The sequence below is a fragment of the Diceros bicornis genome, chromosome 4 (genome assembly GCF_020826845.1).
Source record: "Diceros bicornis minor isolate mBicDic1 chromosome 4, mDicBic1.mat.cur, whole genome shotgun sequence".
Taxonomy (NCBI): domain Eukaryota; kingdom Metazoa; phylum Chordata; class Mammalia; order Perissodactyla; family Rhinocerotidae; genus Diceros; species Diceros bicornis.
This window is the reverse complement of record NC_080743.1, coordinates 84,727,196-84,751,143: the sequence shown is the minus strand read 5'-3', so window position 1 is coordinate 84,751,143 and position 23,948 is coordinate 84,727,196. Positions and strand designations below refer to the sequence as shown.

Sequence of the window (23,948 nt, the reverse complement as noted above, 5' to 3'; positions counted from 1 at the left end):
CACAGGGGTATAGGACAAGTTAGAAGGCAGGAATCCTAACTGAGGAGGGTGTGGAAGTGGTGGAAATCGCATTTGCATTATTTACAGATTAGCCCAGCATAGCGAATCTGCCTTCTCAGTGGAGACGACCCAAGGCATTATGGAGGGCAAGTTGCTGCCCCAGAGAAGGGTGACAGCGACAGGGTGCTACCACTAACCGAAACACAAACATGGTAAATGGAGGAGAGTCTGAGCTCTGTGGCTGGATTATACTTTGGAATGGCCTTTCATCCCTTCCTCACCCCCAGCCTCCCAACCTAAATGCCACTGCTTTTGAACACCTATGACATTTCACATTAGAATATGGTCTTGGCAGCAAGGGGAGGGGAAAGCCAGTGATCTCCAGGAGTCCCCATCTGAGGTCTAACTGAGCCTCCTCTGGTTTTGGGACAGCAAATCTAAGTACATTTTGGACCTCAGGAACCTGGGGTAAGAGTCTTTCTCCATGAGGCTGTGTACTTTTCCCTGGGCTTGGTCAAAACAAGTCAGAGATGGCTCTTGCATGTTCTTCCTCGTGGCTTCTCGGGTCTGGAAGTCTATGTTTACCTGGAGACGCAAACAGAGAACATGGTCACAGGCCCTCAAGGGCCCAGGCACCTGGCAGCTGGTCCTAGCTATGTAATAACTATTAACGACAGCATCTTATATATGTAAGGTAATTCATGCTTTTCAAACTGCTTTTATGGAGGTCATCCCTTTTCATCCCAGCAAGAATCCTGTGAGGTCTGAAGACCAGATATTCTTTATCCCAATTTATAGATAAGGACATCAAAGAAAAGAGATACTAAAAAGCTAGTCTAAAGTTGTATGGAATGTTAGTAACAGAGCCAAGGTGAAACCACACAGCACTTAACTTGTAATCCAGGGGTCTTCACAATGTCAGGCAAAGAGTTAGAGTGGAGACAAGTATTAATGTGGGTTCCCTAAAGTAAGCTTGCCTCCTTGGCCTTTATTAACTGCTAAGGAAATAAATGCCCTGGGGAGAGAGATTATGGTTAAAATGTACATCCCTGTTCCAACCAGCATTATAAGGAACCTACAGCATCCTGGCCACTGGCTAAAGACCTCCTGCCTCAAGCCAAAGTGTAATTGAACAGTTCTAGGTATGTAATGCACCTAAACTCATAGACAGCAAATATCTTTCTTCTATAAAACCCTCCTAAGTAAAATTCTGTTTTATAACTCAGAACAGCAGTACATAGAAATTCATTTTATTATTATAAATAATTATAATAAATTATCTTAAAATAATATAAATGGCTGTTATTACTCATTAATAAACAGTGACAAATACTGAATAGGTGCTTTGTCCCTAATATTCAGAGTAGTCTTGAACGGTAGGTGATAGTATACCCTTTTACACTGGGGAAAATGTGATTCAAAGAGGCTAGGTGACTTGACTAAGACCACACAACTAGTAAGTGGTGGAGCTGAGATTGGAACAAGATTCCAAAATGGATGCTTGTTCCACTAAGCCATGCTGCCTTCCACTAGGAAAATGAACCGGATTTCAGTGGCATCTATCCCTGCAGAATCCCTATAAAAACATAGTTCCTGCTGGCACTTTGACAGACAGCTATAACACCCCTAATAGAGCTCCTTGTATAGAAGCCTTGGGCTCTGCACCTTAAAAGTGATCCCTTTTTCATCAAAAGCCATCAGAGCAGTGAGGCTCAGTTCAGAAGAAAGTCCCCATCAAGCCTGGCTCAAACCCCCATGAATAGAGAGATGTGAGCCAGGAGCCATGGATAGAGGTCTGACAAGATGCTCGCTACCGCCAACACACCTCCCTCGGAGCCTGCACGTCCACAAACTCCTCGAAGATCCTATGGGCCTTGGAGACCAGTTTTGTGGTTGACCTGGTCTTCTTGAACTCCTCACAGGCCAACCAGAACTCCAGGTTCTCCTCGCTGAACTCCGTCTTCAAGAAGGCACGGAACGCAGCCACCCCATCTGTGGATGTGGAGGGAGGTGGAAAGGAAGAGAGATTGGAAGAGGCTTAAACTCAAGAATTGCAGAAGAAAGAGAGAAAGATGGTAATAATGTGAGGGTAGCCCTTATGGTCCAACCCTCACTGCACCTCCACATCCTCTTGAAGATTCTGTTCTCTTAAACACACAGGTACCCTCAGAGTCAAGCCATGCTTCTTAGTCAAGGATCATTGTGATATGAGGGGGAAATGTTTAGGAAGCCATAGTAACAATGACTATGGGAAGGACTGGTCACTTTAATCAGCTCTCAGTGGTCACTGCCTGTCCCCTAACGCAGAGTTGGGCTGCCTCCTGGATCTACTGGTGAGCCTGTGTTTCTAATTAGGCCAAAGTAATACATGTAATCCATTCCCTGCCCTAATCCAAGTCAACCACCCTGGGAAAACAATTTGTTATACAACAAACTAGAGGGGGTCTGAATGCCTCCAGGCAAATCCTCACTACTACCAGAAAAATGTCTGAAAGTAAACACGCTAGTGAAATTCAGTCAGTGATGCCATGCTCTATACGGATGGGATGCCCAGCCTCTTTTAAAAAACCTGTGAAACCCCGTATTTAATGGTTTATTCCATGGATCCTTTATGTTAAAAGAGCTTGCCTATCAAATTACATGTTTTAATTAAGGTTAATTATAATTTTTCTACCAAATGATTTGACGACTAACATACCCTTTCATTTTTATTAATCAATGTCATGCACATTGCCAAACAGAGCTTCCAGTGGGAATAAGATGAGCAGGGTTACCATACAGATTTGGAAAGGAAAACAATATTCGTTGGTAGCCTATGCATTTGGTTAATGTTTTTATTTTAAAATATTTTTTATAAATTATCTTAACGCTTAATGCACTCTCCTCTAATCAAATAAGAGCTATAGCTTTCTACAAACTGTCCTCAGAGAAGGGCAGATGCAGCCTAGAATAAAGAAGTGACTGCATTGGTTAAAAATGACACTGGCTATAATGTTTTATTTCTTTTCTAAAATTCATTAGAAGGACAACATGTTAACAGTTCTTAATTCTGGGTGATGGGATCACCTGAGCTTCTGAGGTCCACCATTACACACCAGGACAGGTCCCTGCCCAGGATCATTCCACGGATTGGTAGCCACGCTGTTGACATATTTAAATGTTTGTTTTTACTTTTCTGAAACATTTTTATTTCTCCTAATTAAAAAGTAATTGTACGTATCTTTGTTTTTCAAAATAGACATTTTAATGCCTACCCTATAACAATAGTCATAAAAGCCAAGATTTTTAATTGCGAGAGCCAGGAACTTGAGAGGGAAAAGGGTTTTGATGGAACTCGCAAGCTAAACTTGAAATCACAAAGAAATCTCAGTTTGGAGGCCTGAGATTAAAGTGCTTAATAAAGATAGGGGTGGCCATGAAATTTATCACTCAAGCCAAGACATTTTTCAGAGTGAAGGGGGGCACTTCTGCTCCTTACACGGGAAAAATGGGCATAAACTATGACCACCACAGGCAAAAAACGGGACATATGGTCATCAACTCTAAGACAAGGAGCATGGAGAAAGCAGAATACGATGTAAGGCTGTTTTCCATCAGGCAGGATGGAAATACATTGTGCCTGTGCCAGGCAGGGAAGGAGGAGGAGAGTAACGTAGTTTAGACTCATATGAGAGATCTGCTCGGGGTCCACTCACCCTCATTCCTACATTGGGTCTGAAACCCTGAGAGGAGGGAGTAGAAACTCCAGATAAATTGAGAATCAAAGTGAGCATGAAACAGTGACATGGCACTGATCAGGCAGAGAGATGGCCTGAGAACCATTCGTTCAACTCAATAATTGTTTTTAAACTACTAATGTACAAAGTACTGTTCGAAGTCTTGGGATACACCAGAGAACAAAACATAAAAACCCTTGTGGATGCTCTTTTTGCCACACTTTGTCTCCTCCAAGTTCTCACAGAGGAAATCCAGAAGTTTCCACAGGCTCCAAGGGAACTCAGATTTGAGAGCTAGCATGCCTGCCAGGAGATCACCACTGCAGCAGAGGCCGCAGGCAGAGGTTAGATGAAAAACCTTCGGGAGATGTGGATGCCTCTGAGGAGACTCAGTGCCCATGAGAGCCAAGGGGAGCTGGTTCAGCAAGGTGGCCTCTGAGCAGTGACTGGTCCACACATGATAAGAGCCATGGACACTATCAGTGGACACAGGCAGAACATGAGGACCACAGGCCAGAGGCCCTCCCCTGCTGCCTTTCCACTGTAGTTGGGGTATGGGAAGCAAAGTGTCAGAGCAGGACCCTAAAACACAGCACATTTGTCTAAAAGAGCAAATGCAAAGTGGCTCAGAAGAGCCTGTTGTTTTTAAACCAGAAGAGACTAAATTCCTTGAATGGGAAAATTTAAGTTTGTTCTTTGTATTAGATCTTCTTTTGCTTTTCATCAAGCAAAACCAAGTGCTTGTGAGCAAGCTGAATCTGGTTATGGATAAAGAAAATTACCTTCCTGTCTTCCTCAGTGGTACTGGTGAAGGTAACCCTGCTCAGGAGACTGTCTGGCCTCTTGCTACACAAGGTACAGACATTATCTCATTTCATCTAAGTCTCAGCTTTGTTGGGTCTTTGTGTGGATTAAAAGAAATAATACCTGCAAAATGCTCTCAAGAATATTGCTTTACTTCTTCCCATTTTATAGATGAGGAAACTGGTGCTTAGAGAAGTGGCTTTACTGAGTCGCACAAGTAATAATACATAGCATTAAAAAAATACAAGTACACTAACTCCCAAACCAACACAGCAATAATGCCATCTCCATTCATTCATTCATTAACCCATTATGCAACCCAGGCATTCTGCTAGGCACCTGGGCATAAAAAAACAGGCACAATTAAGCTCTCACAGAACTTGCAGTGAAAGAGCAATTTGAGCCAAGAAAACGTAATTATGGTAATTATGGTATATGTGATGAGTGAGAAGATAGGCACAGCGTAGGTTGCTGTGAAAGCACCCAGGGCGGGTGCCTGAGCCAGACCTGAGGAGGAAAGGGATGACTTGCGGGAGGAAGAAGCTTCTAAGCTGAGATGTGAAGTTGAGGAGAAGAAAGCTAAGTGGAAGAAGGAAGGGGAAGATGGAGAAGAGAATTGCAGGACAGGGAACCACACAAGCAAAGGCCTAGAATTAAAGTTTATTTGATTAACCAGAGATAGTTTAATAAGACTAGTGTTTAATAATAATAATGATCATAATGCTAAAATCATTGAGCCTACTTATAGGCTAGACATACACGGAGAGGCCTGTGAAAGAGCCGGAGAGATGGAAGGATAACACAGCACTCCAAAAGGCCGGGAAGCGAACATTTCAGGAAGGAGGAAGTGGCCACTGTGTCCAGTGCTCCCCAGAGGTCAAGCTAGATACGGTCTGAGAAGTGGTCATTAGATTCAGTGACAAGATTCAACAACCATTGGCAGGAAGAGTTTTAGTGGTGTGATGGGGGCCCTAGCCACATTGTGGTAAAAAGAGTGGTGAAGGAGAGGGAGAAAGTAGAAAGAGTAAATTCCAACGTCTCCTGCAAGAAAGGGAGTAGAGAGATCAGACAGCATAGCTGGAAGGACCAGGAGGTCAGGAAAGAAATGTGGAGTGTGTGTGCATGTGTGTGTGTGTGTGTGTGTGTTCTGGGGTTATTGTAAGAAAGCCTTGGGTATATTTAAATATTGATCTGGTCAGAAAAGACTTGTTGAGCAGGAGGAATTGAAGTGAAAGGAAAGAAAGAGTTTAATTGATAAAATGTTGCCTCTAGGAAGGTAGAAGAAATAGAACTGAGAACAGCATTATGACGGAGAGAGAGAGAGAAAAGGCCACACGTGGATGCAGGGAAGTTTCTAGTTTTGGTGCAGGAAATTGAAGGAGTTCCTATCTGATATTAGCTGGAGAAGGTGGTGGAACCTAGGGACAGTGGGGCTTTATTTTTATTTATTTATTTAGGATTGGAGATAGGGAGTTCTATTTACTTACCATATACCATGCTTTTTGCTGGAGATTTTACAAACACCAGCTCAATTTCTTTTCACAACAGTGCTGATCCATAGACAGCATCACTCTCATTTTCCTTAGGAAGAAACTAAAGCTTACAGAAGTGGAATAAATTTCCCAGTTACACAGCTAGCAAGAAGAGCCAAGTTTCCCTACCAGGTCCATATGACTCCAAAGCAAGATCTTTCCAGATGTGTTTGCAGGCAGAGGGAAAGAGCAAGGCAAGAAAGAGATTAAATAGGCAAAAGAATAGTGTCAGGTAAAGGGAAATTCTAGAGAAGAAAAGGGACCAAGAAGAAATTGAAGAACTCGACTTCCCCAAAGTCAGAAGTAGTGATAGAGAGGGAGGTGGATGAAGATAGAGAGGAATGGTCAGGGAAGGGACATATTTGAGATGCATCAAGTTCAACAGCCTTGGTCTTCTGCATTAATGTGGAGTGAAGTCCCTACACAGGTGGTCTGCCTCCACGTGCTAGGTTTGGGGAAAACGGTATGAATAAGTCAGATAGTCACCACCTCACAGAACTCACAAGCTAGTATACTGTAACAGATATTAAGCAATATTTAAAATAATTAATTGAATAATTATAAGTGCAGTGTGGACACCTAAGGGAGTGGAAAGGGTTGGAACAGCTACTTTGGAAAAATGAATAGGAACCTGGTAGGAAACAGGCAAACAATTGTGAAGACCTAGATATCAGTTCCTGGAGACGGTTACGATGCTCCACGAAGGAAGCAAGAACTTTTTGTTTGGGGTACTTGCATCATTTAAAGAGAGAACCATCCAGGCTGGCAAAAGAAACTTGAACCTGGAGAACAGCGGGAACAGTTTAGGAACCAGCAGTTGGGATACAGGAGAAGGAAGAGGCAAGCAGGAGGTAAAAAAAAAAAAAAAAAAAAGTTGAAGTTAGAGATGGAATTTTTTAAACCACCACCACAAGCACTTACGGAGCACTCACTTCGGGCCAGGCCCCACACCAAACGCTTACGATATTTGCTCCTGACAGAAAATCCATAGCATAGGTCCTGATATTTTCACCATTTTATAGTAGAGAAAAATGAAGCCTAGAGAAGTTAAATAACTTGCCGAAGGTCACACAGGTAGCAAGTGGCAAGGATGACAGACTACAAGGCCAGCAAGTATGTGAGTCTGTGGTCCAGTCTCCAGCTCTGAACGATGGTAAGGCCCAAGGGATGCCTGTTGCAGTGACAGCTGGAGTGGAGGGGAGGGAAGTGCCAATGCAGCACACGACAGGGAGGTCACCAGTAATACCACAATGGTGACATTTCCAGGAATGATGGCAACAGATGAGGTGGGGAGAAAATGAAAAAGTCACTGAGGAAAGCAGAAGAGTATCTGAGAGTAAAAGAACAACAGAGAGACCAAGATGGGCATGGGCAGCAGAATTCAACTGAATTACACTAAAGCCAGTAGAGACTGATTCACTGGAGATGGAAATTTGGAGAAAAACATAGGGTGAACTCATACTCAGCTCGAGATTGCCTGGCAGCTTCATTGCGGCAGCCTGCCAAACCCTGCCCATTCCACCTGGAGTGGGTGCACCACTGTCTCCGTCAGAAGCACCAGTTCTGATCAGAGTCAGGCCCATAATTAGCTCTGTGACCTTGGACAACACGTTCAATCTCGCTGGGTCTCAGCATCCTCATCTGTAAAGTGAGGGGGTTGAATCTGATGAACTCTCCCAGGTAGAGTTAGCACTCTGCTCTGTGCCCCCATTGCAGCTTATACATGCCTGTATCAGACACAGCTCTTAGTCGATTGTTCTCCGTCCTCCTCCTCTTCAGCATCATCACCAACAGCATACAACGGGCCGAGTTCTATGTTGTCCAATCTACATATATCAACTCTCTTAATCCTTACACCAACCCTATTATCCAGGCAGAGGTTCTGAAGTCAGATACCCTGGGTTTGAATCCTGTGCGACCTTGGAAAAGTGCCTTAACAACTCAAAGCTCAAGTCTTCGCATCCTGGAGAGTTTAAGTTAAATGTCTGTAATCGGTTGGTCAGTAAGAGGTGTAAAGTGGATTTACACACACATCTGCGTGACTTCAGAGCCCACTTTGCCTGTCTCTCCTTTGGTGATCATTGATGGGCCCCACATTATCACTTCCTCCAAAGGAGGGATGGACAATAACCCCTAATCAGACTGAAATCATGCTGAAAGTGTGCCACAGCAGGGAAAATGCGCCATTTGGCTCACAGAACTGGAGATTCTCCCACAGGAGGACACCTGTCATCACCTTCTTTATGGTGACAACTGACCAATAGGTACCACCAATAACCTGGAATCTGCTTAAACTCTCTTATTTCCCATGGCGCTGATACCCACCTTAAGCGTTCCTCCTGAGATGCAAAGAGTAGATAGGCACATTCCCCAACCGTGGCCAGGGACACTGTAACCAAGCATGGCTGAGTGACCATGTAAAGATGCCGTGCTCTTTCAGGCAGCCTCAATCCAAAACGTGGTTGCCTGCATTTCCAGGGCGGGCTTCCGAGGGAGTGGGAGGGGAACCAAAGCAAAATATGGCATTTGAAATTTGCTGGGGATTTCAAGGGAAGAGCTTGAGGAGAGATGGGGAAGGAAGGGAGAATGACCTGAGAGGGTCTGGAACTCATAAGCAGTAGCATCTAGAGAACAGATTGTGGCAAAGATGCCCCGAGAAGCTCACAGAGCCTGCAGAGGCTGTACCGGCCACAGCCCTTCTCCTCTGCTCGCCCACCCCTCTCAGCCCCAACCTCCCGCCACCCTTTCATATTCCCAGGCCCAGCTCTGAGCAAAGCAGAAGTGGAGGGTCACTGTGCAAAGAGAAACTTCACCAGGGAACAATGGAAGTAAGAAGGGGTGGAAGACTCCCTAAGGCTGCGGGAGCCCCTCCCCTTCCCCAGAGCAGATGGCCGCAGCAGCTTCTGTGTACAGACCACTTGTCCCCCACCTGGCCCACCTTTCCTGCTTATGTGACCTAGCAAAGGAATTGTACGGAACCAGAGCCCCCACGGGATGTCTTCTTTCCATCCACATCCTTTCCTCCTCCTTCTATCGCCTCCCACCCCTTCCCAGCAAGCCTTTCCTCTGGCCCTCTCCCTGACTCCTCAGCATCTTTCCCTGACCCTCTTCTTTTTCTTCTACCGTCTGTCCCTTTTCACTCTTCCTTCCATCTTTCCCCTTCTCTCCCCCAGGACCCTCTCCTCCTCTCGGCTTGTCCATAAACTACAGTTGGTTAAAATGCAGGATGCCGGTTTATCTCTGAAAGGCTCATCAGTATCCACTGGCGTCTCTCAGTGACGTGCTTTGCGTTAGCTGTGCTTCCTCTGCCTGGGCCCCTTGCACAGCCCCCTCCATGCCCCCCAGACCCTGCTCCCTCCTCCATACTCAGGGAACTGGAGTTCCCCCTCCACCACCCCTACAGATTCCAGGCAGCTGGAAAGAATGACTTCTCTCTGATCTCTGAAGCTATTCTGCCTGGGATTGTGTCCTGGCTCTGACACACACTAGCTAAGTGTGACCTTGGGCAAGATGCTTAACCTCTCTTTGCCTCCGTTCTCTCATTTGTGCAATGCAGGGCCTAACGGTGCCTGCTCCGTGGGGCCATGGGGATGACTGTGTTTACACAATCCATGTAAACAGCATGCAGAGCCTGACACTCAGACAGGGATTGATGGCTCCATATGTGTTTGTCACCATCCTTCCTGCACTTCAGTGGCTTAAGGAATCATCATACAGAACATAGCGTGTCTAACACAAAAAACCAATCCTGGTAACTTCAAGGTGGTGGGTGGTGAACAGTTCAGGAAAATGGGAGAGAAATGGGAGGATCTGCCCTTTTTTTCATTTCATTTTCATTTCATTTTGGTTTTCTTTGTACGACTCTCTAAGAAGTCAAGGCTCTGAGAATATTACACATTTTTTGACAATGGTGTCTATCTCACTGCAGAAGGGGAAAGGCTCGTGTCCAGAATTCCTGGAACACTGGGCAGAATATTGGCATCCTCCTGAGCATGCACAGAATCTCCAAGAACACACTCGTGGCCGTGCACACTGCCTGTGCCTGCATTCTCCTCCAGTTCTTTGATGCAGGGTGCTTACATAAGAAAAGAAACTGGGTCACTATGAATGAGCATTGCAGCTGCTACAGTGGGGAGGGTGGCTTAAGTAACAGTTCAAGGTCCAGGAACCCTCATTTAGCTGGCATGGGGGTGGGCAGGGCTTGCACCTAGCTCAGGTCCCAGACTTGGAAAAATACAAGATCACAAGGATGAATATTTTTTTAAGCTCTCTGTTTACCAAAGTGCTGTCCCAAAGACCAGAGGCCTCTTGCATCCCTGATCAATTGGAAAAAATAAACTAGTGAATGGGTTCCAAGGTCAGACAGAGGATAGGAGAGGAAAATACATTTATAAAATCCGCAATGCATATACTAACGGTGAAGTCAAAACCTCTTTGATTCAGAACAAAGTTCACTAATTTGAAATCAGTGGTGAGAATAGCATCAGGATCAAAGCCTTTCTTTTACGTTATCTACAAAATAAAGTTTTTTAAACAAACAACCTGGGCTAAGCAAGATTTAGGTAGGAAGTTATTTAGAGAACAAACTATTTCCAGTTCCTGACATTTATTGGCAAGCAATTGGTATGCTAATTATGCTTCAGTCTTGTGATTAACATAAATTTCTTCAATGATCTCCACTTTGTTACTGTATATACAGCAAGATGATATATTGTAATGGTAGTAGGACTTGATGGTTGTTAGAGTCTTTGAACCAGAGAGGACATGAGTGATCCTATGGTCAAGCTCTACACTGGACACAAGGAAATGTGGGGCTCTGAGGTTGTATGGTTTCTTATTCGTAGGACGTAGTCACAGACATGTAAGGAGAACTTGGGTCTTATGATTCCTATTCCAACGTTCTTTCCTATTTGATCAAGAGGAAGATGAGTCAGGTAACAGAAAAAACACGGTAGAGCCTGTATCTGCAACTATTATAAGAAATTGGCAAGGAGTTTCTGGCAAGGACACCATGAAGTGTCCCTCATAGGGCAAAAGTTCAGCATTCACAAATGACTCCTTTTATACAAGAGAAGTATTACGAAACCCCATGTACACCAGTCCATAGCCTAAAAGATTTCAAAATTAAGTGTCTAGGAATATTGGTCTAGTTGGTTTGATAGAGCAATACTTCAGGGACTCTCAAAGAGGGAACATATCAGATCACTACTAGGCTTTTAAAAACTACATCCCCCGAAGGATTCTCTCACATACACTGAGGGGAGATTGGGATGGTATGAGGAAGGGATGCCAAAACCTCAGGAGGCAAAGAGGATGAGGTATGATGGAATTTGAATAAGCCCACCTGTGATTCTAACACATCCCTTACCCTACCCCCAGTGTTCAACCTCAAGCTGCCTGTGGGAACAAGGAGCTGAGCCACCTCTAGCACAGAGGAGGCATGAAATGCATGTTTTCTCAATGAATTTAATATTGTGTTATAACAAAAATAATAAAGTTATCCTTTATGGAGCTCCTCTATGTACAAGTCATCATGCTTAGCATTTCACAACCATAGTCACATTTAACTCTCACAACAACTCTACAGGTAAGTCTTATCTTTTACAGATGAAGAAAGGGAGGTTTAGAGAGGTTACACAATTCGCCCAAGGTCACATAGCAGGTCAGCGACAGAATGGGTGTCAGAGGCCTCTCCAATTGCTTCCATTCAAACCTTTTTCAACAAGCTTTTAATAGTTGCCTTATATATTCCAGGCGCTCCTATAAAGGCTAGATGTACCCACATTCCTGGTGCAAGTAAAAATGACAGCACCGTAGAGAGGATGGCAATGGGGAACAGAAGTTTCTTTTCCACCCATCTCTACTTCACATATCTCTTTCTAACCCATGTCCTCAATTTATGCAGAAAGCACACTTGCCATATTTGTTTATTTACTGTGAACACCCTCCACTATACCTGCTACATATGTAGAATCTGCAATACACGACAACATACCATCCAAGGGATACACTGCCTGAGAACTTTGGAAAGCTGCGATACAGTGTTGAGCGTGTTTCTTGGAAAACGCAGACCACCTGCCCCACCAAGATGCTCCAGATTCATGGTTTTACTTACTTGTGTTTTGGAACAGTGCTTCTCAAGCGTCAGTGGGCACAAACATTACTGGAGGGCTTGAGGAAGAGCAGATTGCCACCCCAGAGATCTGATGCAGCAGGTCTGAGATAGAACCCAAGAATTTTCATTTCTCAAGAGCTCCCAGCAGCTGCTGGTGCTGACTTCCTTGGATCACACTTTGAGTAACACTATTCTAGAACCTTTTGGCTTGGTGAGGGGTGTGGGGAGGGCTGTGCAGTAAATGGAAACCTGATTGTTACACTGTATATTCTAAAACTAAAGATCATTCAGATGAATAATTAAGGAATTTCATGAGCTGGTAATTTTAGTGTTTGTTTGTTTGCTTAGGGTTTTCTGCTTGGTCGCTGTGTGACCAGGTCGTGTCATTACATTTTTCTATATCTCAACCATTATCCCAAAGGAGGCTAATTTTTAAAAACCCAAAGCTTCTTTTTTGGTCTCCTTTTCTCAGAGATGGATACTAACTCTGCAAATGCAAAAGAGCTTTCAATTGTTCTATTCCACTAACCTGGCCTTCGCTGGGCCTGGCATGGACAGGTCAGCATAGATCCTCCATGCTCCATGCAAACAACAAAACAAAGCCAAAGACCAAATAGATGCCCAGGATGAGGTGCTCTGTCATCCGGGAGTGGGGTCAGGCTGAAAGAAATGAGGGGAAAGGGGAAGGACCCCGTCCACACCTTCACCTTAACACTGGGATGAATCCAACTTTTATGTCCAAAGAAACAAAGAAAGGAGGGAAGGAGAGAGAAAGAAAAAGGGAGGAAGAGAGAACTGATCCAGAGTTAAGGACTGAATGTCCCACTGACAGCTGGACAAATAACAGGCATATGCCTGCACCACATGAGGAATAAAAGCAGAAGACACACAATTTCATGCCTGCTCTCCAGTAACCTGTCAGAAAAGATCTCCCACGAGCTAAAAGCCTTCACTGTCCCAGGTATGAGCTGCAGAGGCAGAAAGACTTCTGGGTGTCCACACTCACTCACACACACACCCCCCTTCGGGGGCAGACTACATGCACGACTCACAGACACCAAGTCTAATTGTCACTGGATGAACAGGAAAAAGACACCAAATTAATGCACATTAGAAATTCTTCCCTATCAGATAAAGCCATCAGCAATTTCAATTTCATTTTTCATTTGTTAGTTAAAAAAAAAAAAAAGAGCACTTAGCAAGTGGGTATCTCCCAGCCCTCTGTGGGTGCCCCTTCAGCTGTGTACTACTCTTGTCAGCAAAGGGGATTGGAAGTAAAACTGCTCCAAATACTTGCCTTCCAATTTTTTTTTTGTTCTAAGTTTTAAAAAATAGCAAAGTTGCTTTCTTTTTTTCCTGAGGTTTGAGCCCGTGCATCGCTCCCTTACAGTGGGACCCTGCCAGGCAGAAGGGAAGGCTTTATCACACAGCTGCCTTAGCCCCTCATCTGGCTGCTCAAGCCCCTTCAGCTTTGAAGCAGTTTTACATAACCCTGCAGGCCACGCTAACTCAGACCACCCACCGTAGGTGACTGGTTACTGCCGAGCCTCCGTGGTTGCTACAGTGTCCTGGAACAAGGGGACAGAACCGGACCCAGCCTCTGACACGTCCTACTCCAGATCCTTCATTGCAGAGATGGGGAAACAGATTTTCCAAGACAATGGGGGATTCCTTCAAGGCCACTTAGCTATTTAGTAGCAGAGCTGGGTCAAAATCTTCAACACTGGACTGACTACCAGCCATTGTTCTTAACTTAATTGTGCAGAAGTGTGTTCCTCAATTACATAGAAACGATGCTGTAAACCAAAAGCAGCCCTTCTGCTCCCAGATCAGTGAGGACTTATATTGACAAGATGGAAATTAAGAGGAATACTGAATATCAGGATTCTACTTGGAATCTTGAGGCCCCTAGTCTGTAGTCAGCACACTGTACTATTTCTCGTGTTACGTGTGTGTTTGTCTGTTTTCTCAGAAAGCTGCATTCTCCACCAAGGAGGAACTGTCCTGCCCATCAGCCAACCAGCTGCTTAGCACAGATTTTGTACATAATGAACACTCGATACACCTTTTTTTAAAATAAACAAGTGTCCAAAACACCCAGGCAGAGCAGGGATGGGAAGATGCTCTGTAGATTGAGAATGGGGACAAAAATAATTATCTGAATTTTCTGAAATACAAAACTCAAGGAGGACAGCTGCCTAGGTGTGGAGAATTACCATGGAATAGATTCTAGACTAATGCACATTTTTCTGGAGCCCAGTCATTCATTGGTTCTCTTTTCTTTGCTTTTTAGGACATTTTGTTGTCTTAATTGAAAGCCCTGCACACCTCTGATCAACTGCTGTCCCTCCGAAGGGACCAGCACACACGCAATCCCCTTGGAAAAGCTTAATCAGCCCTAATTGAGTCACAATACTAACCCAAATTAATTAGACTTTTAGAAAGTTGTCAACACCCTTCAAGGTAACCTGGGCTTTGACTCCTCCATAGCCTTCATGGGGAGTAAGAGTTCAAGTTCTAAAACCTTGAAATTCTGCCAGCGACCCTTGAATAAAGACTCCTTTCTTCTCAAAGACATTCACTCCATTGGCTTTTTATTTCTGTACTAAACAGAAATAAAAATAGATCAGCGGACTCCAAAAAGGACCACAGAACTTCAAAGTTCAAAAAGCCTATTTCTGTAGTGATTTTACAAAGAAGCAATCTGGTGTCAGCTTGTAACCCCTTAGTGGAATCCCCATCTTGGAAAAGTGTTATTGCATTCCTGGAAACCAAGAGCAACCCTGACAGAAGCAGAACCAAGTGTCTTCAGGTCTAAAAGTCATTGAATGAAACAAATAAAATTAAACCTCTCAAATCTCCATGTCTTGCCACTGCAGCAACCCAAATATACCCTAAGCTTCCATCCACTAATTTTACCACCATAAACTCTGTCTACAATGGCTTAACGTTAATAATTGGCAGCAAAATGTGCAACCTTATTCTCAAGATATCTTTATTTTGCATTTGAAAAATAAAAGCATCATTTTAAAAAATACCACCATATTCTTACAAAACACCTTTGAGTAAAGAACCAAAATCATCTAAAGGTGTCCTCTTATGAAGATTCTCATACCCGAGTGACAGCTAGCACACAGGTATTTCCATCACCATTTTAGAATGAGGAAACAGCCTCAGAGACTTGAACTAAGCGAGTCAGTCATGAGGCTAAAATAGAAACCAAACTTTAAGATGACCTTGAATCAAATCCAGCCGGCAAAGAAGGAGTAAATTGATAGTGACATTTGTTTAGCCTAATGTGACTCTAGAAAATAAGTCAGACTAGCCTCATAAGAAACGAGCATCACTGTCAAATCCTAAGTATTATTGTACACATGCCAATACCTTGGCAAATTCACCACATAAGCTTGCTGTTGGGGTATAGCCATATGTTATCTATGCTGTATCTATGCTGCTTTATTTTCCTTCCTAAGTGTAATCCGTAGAACACTAAAATGACTATTTGTCTCACAAATTACTTGCTACAATATGTGCTTATTCTTAGATCTTGCATTTCATTTTAAAATCTATTCCAAAGCATTTGTTAATTAGTTTATCGGGATCCGGGCATCGGCAGAGGGAACTGCTCATCCAGTTGAAAGCAAAATCACTTCTAAAGACATCGTCTGAAGACCTAGGGACTCCATCAAGGCCACTCATCTGTCTAGTAGCCGAGCTGGGTCAAAATCAAGAACACAAATCTGACTACCAGCCAATGCCCTTCACTTTGTTGTACAAAATCATGTCCTCCAATTAAGCGGCAAGAATGTGCTAAACTAAAAGCAGCCCTTCTGCTCCCAGATCAATAAGGACTTCTAATATTGACAAGACGAATTGAAGAGGAGAGCCGAAGCTCTGTGTGAACACTTCTTTTCTCTCCAAAAGACCCCTCTCTCTCCCTCACCCCAGCTCTCCCACTCCCATGTATTTAACGCCACTAGGATTTCAAAGCCCAACGAATTTGGATTTACCTATGATGAGAAAAAAGCAAGAGCTGAAAAGTTTGGTCATTGTCAATGTGCCCTTCCTACACCAAAATATGCACAACAATTTCTGCCTTTGTGGGAAACAAAAGGCATGAGAGATGAGGAAAGGGAAAAATGGAAGAGGAGGGGTAGAGAAGTGTGTTCCACCAGTCGGAAATTGAGGGGTGTAATACAGCTGGGGTAGTAAACCCCCAAAATAAAAAGCAACAAGAAAACGCAGAACTCTGCCAAGTCAAGTGAATAACGAAATGCACAAACATTCATTTGACTGAAGAGTAATCCAAGGCTCTCCAGTGAGTTGGGGGGAGGTCATTTAATTTTATAAACAAGATCTGGGGTGGAACCTCCACTCTCTCATTCCCGCTGAGCACATTACTCCAACTCCCTAAGCTAAATTCTTTCTTGCTAAAACTGCTGAGAACGTGAAGGCTTCTTGGGACCATACTTTCAGCACAGACAACAGAAAAGAAGGCCTTTTTCCCACTGCGTTTAAATTATGTTTTCTTATCTCTACACCCCTCTACACCCCCTTACAGAGGGCAGGCACGGGAGCCGTCTGAGACCCATAGCACAATACCTGGATCATGGTAGGCATGTGATGCATCTTTTACTAAATGGATGATTTGCCACGACATGACAAAACCTGAATTCTACTTACACTTATGAGAGAGAAGCACATCAAAGGAATCTGCCCACCTCGTAGCTTCTTCTGTGGATAATCTCCTAGGAAAGAAGAAACATCCCTCTTGAATATTTCTGAAATGACCTCCTCTCTTTCAGCCACTACTGAGATTTTCTCAGGAGAAAAAATTGGAACAATGGGGGATAAATGAAGACCATATCTAGATTCTTACAATTCTGCCACTGTAACCATGTACATTCTTAAGTAACTGATGGAAAACCCTTAGGATTGGAATGCAGTGTATTTAGCATAATGGCTTTCACTCTAAAAAACAAAGCGAAATAAGCATATGATTTAAAGATGTCAAGATAACAATGGAAAGAAACTGGTCTTAGAGTCAGAAAAGTTAGGGTGAGCTCCTGACACCATCTCTTACTGTCACCTTAACTTCTTCACCTCTGTAGTGGGGTTAACGATGCCCATCACAGAACCCTATGAGGGTTAAATGAGGTAACATCTGTGACATCATTCAACACAGTGCCTGTGCAGTATAGGGACCAAATCCAGATTATCTGAACCTAAGCAGATTTTTAGCGTAGATTTGAGTGTTTGTTTCCAAATTGAGAGCTCAGATTGACAACTAAGTAGAACCAAGAAGTGTCCTTCACTGCAGCTTTGTAAGAGTGGTGGATAATACGGTTTTCTTAAAAGTAAAAGGAGTGTGCCTACTCTGAGTTGTCATACATGTTGAAAGGAAAATAATATTCTTTCACTCACATCTGGGGATATTAAAAGGAGGTGCCAAGAGGCAGAAATTTAGTCACTTGGCTCATCTGGTCAGCAATCTACTAGAGAAGAACAGGTTCTATAGCCCCACAGTAGCACCCCATGGTGGGTACCCCAGGAATGCCATGTGGCCACACTACTCACTTTAGAGCACGGTTGGGTTTGTCGGGAAGAATAGCTGTGAAATCACTACAGGAGTCTGACTTGTGTGACAGGCATCCCAGTCGAGTCCTCATCCCTTTGTTCCTGCAACAAGCACAGGGGCAGAAGGATGGGGAATGTCGTGATCACAGCTGTCAGCTCTATAATGGGCCCCTGGAGCTGCTGCTGCCAGAGCCAGCACTGCTTACCCCCCGTCCTTCTCCAGGTGGCCCCTGAAGATTTCATGAACAAGAGGAGAAACACCTAGAAGATCAAGGGATACACTCATTCCCTATCTTGACTCCCGGAATAGTAATAGGTACCCTACCCCTAGAGGCTTAATGCTTTTTAAAGCTGACATGGCAAGTTGATGGTAAGTCATTGAAGGTCGTTAGCTTGGAAGAATTTCTAAATTAGGATTCTCTGTAGGGAAAGGAAATACAGTGATGACAAAATAACAATCTACATTTTGTTCTCCCACTAGGAGGGCAAAGCAGCAGCAGCTCCTGATTGCAAAGCCCCAGAAGTAGGACCCACGCAGAGAGTAGGGGGTTTCCTGCATAAGACAGGGGTGCATTTCACAGAGTCTCAGAGCACAAAGTACGGGGCTTCAAGGCAGGTCAGTTCTGCCTCGGGTTCTCCCCACTCATCCTACAAACCTGGGGATATACCTGAATGGCTACAGACCAGCAAGGACCGATGACTGCAGGTGAGGAGAAGAGCAAGGTACAATCAGCAATTAAGAACCAGCGCCCCTTTTGGCAGTTCTTCTAGTCGCTTAACTAAGCCCTCGTATCCCTCTTTATATTTTGGCTTATCTCAATCAGCATGTTTAAAATTTTAACATGCATGTTTAAATTTCTCATATTTTTTTATTTTCCTAAGGACCAGACACTTGAATCTGTTGCGGAGGATCCAGTGAGAAATTATGCTAATGTCTATCTCTGACTCCCAACATTAGCCCTTTTTTACCTTTAATCAGAGACTGGCAAACTATAGCCTTGCAAGGTGCCTATTTGTGTAAATAAAGTTCAATTGGAACACAACACTCCCCATTTGTTTACATATTGTCCAAAGCTTCTTTCGAGCACAAGGGCAGAAGTTGGGTGGTTGCAACACAGACTGTATGGCCCATAAAGTTGAAAATGTTTACTCTCTGGCCTTTGACAGAAGTCTACTGACCCCTGACCTTCAACCATGACAACTCCTAGCATGGAGGGCAAAGGTAAGTGGGAGGGGGTTGTTATAATCAGATCAGGACTTAAGAGTGACTTATAAAAGGGGACTGCCACGTGCACACTGGTAACAATTTGGCATGGAAATAGTCGTAGAAGATGTCATTCTCCCTGTTGAAAGGAAGTCCTTCCAGCCTGGCTTTTCTTTCCTCTTTTTCACAAATCCCAGGCCTGGGCAGAGGCGTTAGAGGTCATCCAATTCAATCTCATTCTTTTACTTCAAATGGGTTTTCATCCCTGACCCTGGTAATTGTTCACAGAAATCTTATCTAACAGATGTCTACTGGGATGGTATTATATTTGGCGAGGCTAGACAGCATTTGTATTCCACAGTCCATCTCTGAGGAGTCTGCTAAGGCTGGAACACCCAAGTTCCCAGAAATATCACCTCTCCTGCAGAAAATTGGGCCTGCATGCCCTGTGCTCCCCACTCATCTCCGCCAGGCCCACTGTGAATCAGTTTTGTGGCATTTCAAAACATTGGCTTCAGCCGTTCTCTCCCCTGCGACAGTGAGCATCTTATGTCCACTCACTCTTACAAATCACAGGCTGCTCCGACACCAGGCCATGCAAACAACTGATTAAAGGCCCTTGAGTCATCACATTCCGTGAACCCAAGTAAAGGTCTTGCTAAGGCTGCACCACAGGCCAAAACCTAACTTTCAGTGAGTCAGTTCGATCATCGGTGCCTCAGGATCGTCAATCATAGAATAGTCAGGTTGATACCCCCAAAGAGCAATAAAGAGGATTTCAAAAAATGGCAACTCCAGGGGCCGCCCGGTGGCGCAGCGGTTAAGTGCGCGCGCTCCCCTGCGGCGGCCCGGGGTTCGCCGGTTCGGATCCCGAGCACGCACCGACGCACCACTTTTCAAGCCATGCTGTGGCAGTGTCCCATATAAAGTAGAGGAAGATGGGCATGGATGTTAGCCCAGGGCCAGTCTTCCTCAGCAAAAAAAGAGGAGGATTGGCAGGTGTTAGCTCAGGGCTGATCTTCCTCACACAAAAAAAAAAAAAAATGGCATACTCCACCCAAGCCATCTAACAAAGTTTGAGCAGGGGCCAGTGTAAAAGGTGCTGCTTTTTACCAAGACAACAGTGATTCTCCCAAATCTTAGCTAAATTCTTCCACAAAATAATCTTTGGGACAAAATGGTTTTGATTTGCCATCTTGTCTAGCCGTGACCTGAGCTATAACCTTTTAGTTAGGTCTGAAATAATGGGAGCAGAAGCAAGAGACAAAGGTTAAGTTTACAAAGAAAAAATACCTAGGCTCGCCCTCATTTCTTCGCTGTCCAGTAACTCATAGAGCTCCCTAAATGGCTCCATACAAGCTCATGCACTGTCCCACCCCGTAAGTCCCACCAGTCAATGGGAGGGCTTGGCGCTAAGGCAGGTCCTGCTTGCAAGGCCACAATTTTGCAAGATGCACCCAGGGAAGGCCAGTGCAGTCCACACAGGAGGCCTGGGGGATGGATGCAAGCGGACCACCCACCGGATTAGACGGCTTGGGCAGGATCAAACAGCAGGGGAGGTGGGAGGATGGAGAAGGAGGAAAGGCGCAGGCACAAGAAGACAGGTGAGCATCAGTTACCTGCGTGGCATCAGTAAAGCGGCCATACAGGCACCCGCTTACGGTTAACCCTCTGGCTGGTTTGCAGGGACGTCAGGGCGGGATAAGACTGCGGGGCACAGGGATTTACCCTTTCACGTCCTCTCACCTAAAATCAAAGAATCTGCTGTAAGAGGGGGCCACCCTCTCTTATCTAATGGGGCTACAAATCCTCTCAGACGGCTTTCCACCAAGTGAATACCTCCCCACACGCACCCCATTCCCCACAGACATCTGCTGGTCCTGAGCAAGGGGGACCAACCAAGGATGGACAAGAACAACTTGTCAGGTGGCTTCACATGGCTGCCTTTTGGTCAGGAGTTTCTATTTCCCAACCACTGGCCATCGACAGTATAGTGGGACATGTGCCCCAGGGGAGGAGGGCGTGGGCCTGGCTAGCCAAAAATTACTGCTCTCTTTGTCTTACTCCAGTGGGGCCCAAGTGACCAGCCAGCGGGGGGTGGGGGAGGGGTCAGCACTTGCTCCAGAATCATCTGATTGGCTGCTGTTCTGATTCTCACCTCCCTCCAAGGGAACCTGTCCTGGAGGTGGGAGTTCGAGGAGCCTTGGGAGGGCGTGAGCGGGAGGAAGGTTGGAGCAACTCCAAGGGAGCTTGTCAGGCACTGTCACCATACAGGCTTGCTCCTTTGCAGGGATGACAGGCACAGGCTGAATAAATGAATGTGCAAGTCACTCTTTCTTGCCCATATGGAGGCTGCCCGGCCTTCCTCAGCCTGCGGACTGGCCCATTCCTGACCGGAAGAAGGGAGGACACCAGGAGAGGGATGCTGAGGTTTAGGGCTGATTGACTCATCATCTCTCTCTCCTGAGGGTCCCATTCTCAGTGCTTCAAATGCTTTGTTCTCACAGAAGACCACCAATAGGAAGAAACATGTGAAGAGAGCAGCCTATACATAAAGGGTTCCCCTGGGGAACCCTGACACCGAACATAGAATCCATTTTAACAGAAACCTAATTTAGATGGATAAGGCCTCGATGTGGTCTACGCTGGTTAAATCATTTTGATATTACCTGGAACATTTCACAAATACTTTTTTAAATACCTGCTCTAATAATACCACAATTAATAAAATAAAAAGATGGCTTTGTTAAAACCAAAAAAAAATCCGTTAGACTTTATGTAAAGGCTCATTCCCAGGAGATGGAGCGTGGATCGGGCTCCCTGACAGCTGGGACACTTCTGTAATCTTTGTCTTAACTGTGCATACACCTGCTTGCCCAGAAGTCAGGAAATCAAAGCTCTTTACAGCTGTAAGGGTCTCTAGAAATCATTATTTTGGGCACCTAAGCCTCATTTTCTCTCTCTTGTGGGATATGCCCCAGAGGAGGGGGAGTCCGTGCCAGGGACCTTCATTACCCTGGAGCTGAGCAGAACCAGGGACTACTCTCCACATACACAGCAGGCAAGGTCATCTGGGGCGGTTATCACCCGGCCTCCTGTCACTGCCTTGTCGCTCTTCCCGTTCCACTGCTAGCCCACACCAGCAAGCTGGAGCGGCTTAGATGCCTGCCTCTCTCTCTTCCAAATCCAGCGCTGCCCACCGTGGCTTCCGGGACCCTCCACCGCCCCTTCAATTAGCTCAGCTTTGGAGTTGATTAAATAAGAACCTGCAGGCTTCTCTGACCCACCTTCCTCATTCATCCCAGCACCTCAGGGCTCTCATCCCACATGGCCCTTGACTTCTGGGGGACAGTGTTTGGGGTTACCCAGAGCCCAGGAAGGCTGAGGGTATGATTGTACCCACATTACACGTGCCCTGATAGGTGGACATCAAGTTACAGGTGACTCTGGGGCAGACAGGATGGGACAGAATGGAAAGAGAGGATACTCAAGGAAAAAACAAAGGTTAAAAGCAAAGAGCAAAGATGTATAAAGAGGGGAAGAGAAACTAAGAGCCTCAGCAGGGAGAAAGCAATCAATATGCAAGGAGAGGCAGGTTAATTAAATATGGATAATGCAATCAGCCCACACGGGCACCCCGGAGGGGAAAGAGACAAGCAAGAGCAATACTCACTGTCTTTGACCAGTCCTCATGGCCTGCGGGTCTTTGCCAACCAGATGGTCAGAGAGGCTGCGGGTTAAGGAGCTCTGGGGAAAGAGTAGATCTTTCTCTTAGCAGTCAAATCCTTGGCGGGTGAAGGGCATGTGTGCATGGACACACATGGACACACGCGCATACACACACATATATACACGCATGCATGCACAACACACCTCCCGCCACTTGAGCCGGGCAGCAAGCAGCCCCACTGAAAGCTCTGCTCTCTGATTGTCACATCCAGTAAATGCTGAAGCAGCCTACACCCAACGGGTGGCGGCTGAGCTCCGGGACACCGTCTGCACACCCATCCTCATTGGCAGGATGCAGGAGGTGCCCCTGAGCAGAGCTCGCCTGGCACTCCTCCCGCACCTTCCTCCCTGGCCTCACTAACCTGCTTCTATGCTCGTCTGGCTGCGGCTCAGGGAGAAGTCTCCACAGCCCGAAGCTGCCTCCCTCTGCACCCAGAGGCTGTGCAGGGGGCAGCAAAGCTGTAGGTATTAACTCTTTCCGGCCACCAATGACCTGAAAATCAAATGTCCAGGGGGCCTCTTCTAATGAGTTCTGCTGCTGGCCGAAGGCTGCTTGCTGTTCAGGGAGCAGGGAGCATAAAGATCTTGCCCCAGACAGCTGCTGACAGCAGGAGCCAAGCCGAATCAAATCTCCTAATGAGCCAGGAGGAGGGGGGCTGTCTTGCTGGGTGTGATGTGATGTGATAAATGCAGAGAGCAAGAACGCTATGGGGCAGGTCACACATCTAAATTCCACCCCCTTGCTCCCGATTTCTATTGTGCTGCGCTGCCAAGCTAAACCACACAGCCCTGAAATTACCCCCTTCTGCCACATCTCAGCTGTCCCTCTTACTCTCCAGAGGCATTTCTCCCCCAGCCCATCTCCACGCCCACCCCCCAGCACCAACCACACCACTCCTCACTTCTTAATGAGAAATTTCCACCTCCTCTGCCTCCCCAAACATGTATATTTCTAACTCTGCGCTCCTGGTTTTTCCTGCAGTGGAAATTCACCTCTCTTCATCATCCATCACCTAGCAACTTCCCCCTACTCGCATTTGTTACGGAATGAGACTTTTCCCTTTGTTCTGCCCAATCTGCACATTATCCCTATTTTTCTGTCTTCTACATTTTTTCTTCCAAGCCGCCTTACTCACATGGATCTTCACACTGCCTGTTTCAGTTCCAGAAGGAGGATTCTCTTCCTGCTTGCCCTAGTGCAGCGGTTCTCCGAGTGTGGTCCCTGGACCAGCAGCGGCAGCATCACCTGGAAATGTGTTAGAAATGCAAAT

At 45.4% G+C, this 23,948-nt stretch overlaps 1 protein-coding gene across 1 annotated transcript; it reads right to left on the bottom strand.

Moving 5' to 3' along the window:
* Positions 1-322: 322 nt before the first annotated feature.
* RGS8 (regulator of G protein signaling 8) lies at positions 323-20,686 on the bottom strand. Its single transcript, XM_058538074.1, has 5 exons — positions 20,568-20,686; positions 17,745-17,846; positions 16,851-16,915; positions 1,826-1,992; positions 323-585 (listed from the first exon to the last, which is right to left on the bottom strand). The coding sequence occupies exons 1-5, from the start codon at positions 20,591-20,593 to the stop codon at positions 403-405; spliced, it is 543 nt and encodes a 180-aa protein (XP_058394057.1). The 5' UTR covers positions 20,594-20,686; the 3' UTR covers positions 323-402.
* Positions 20,687-23,948: the final 3,262 nt, after the last annotated feature.

Coding starts and splice junctions, on each gene's coding strand:
- RGS8 (XM_058538074.1), bottom strand. CDS start 20,593: ATGGCCGCTTTACTGATGCCACGCAG. Junction 17,847..20,567: donor GCTTTACTGATGCCACGCAG/GTAACTGATGCT, acceptor TGCTTGTTGCAG/GAACAAAGGGATGAGGACTC. Junction 1,993..16,850: donor TGTGCTTCTCTCTCATAAGT/GTAAGTAGAATT, acceptor CCACATCCACAG/ATGGGGTGGCTGCGTTCCGT.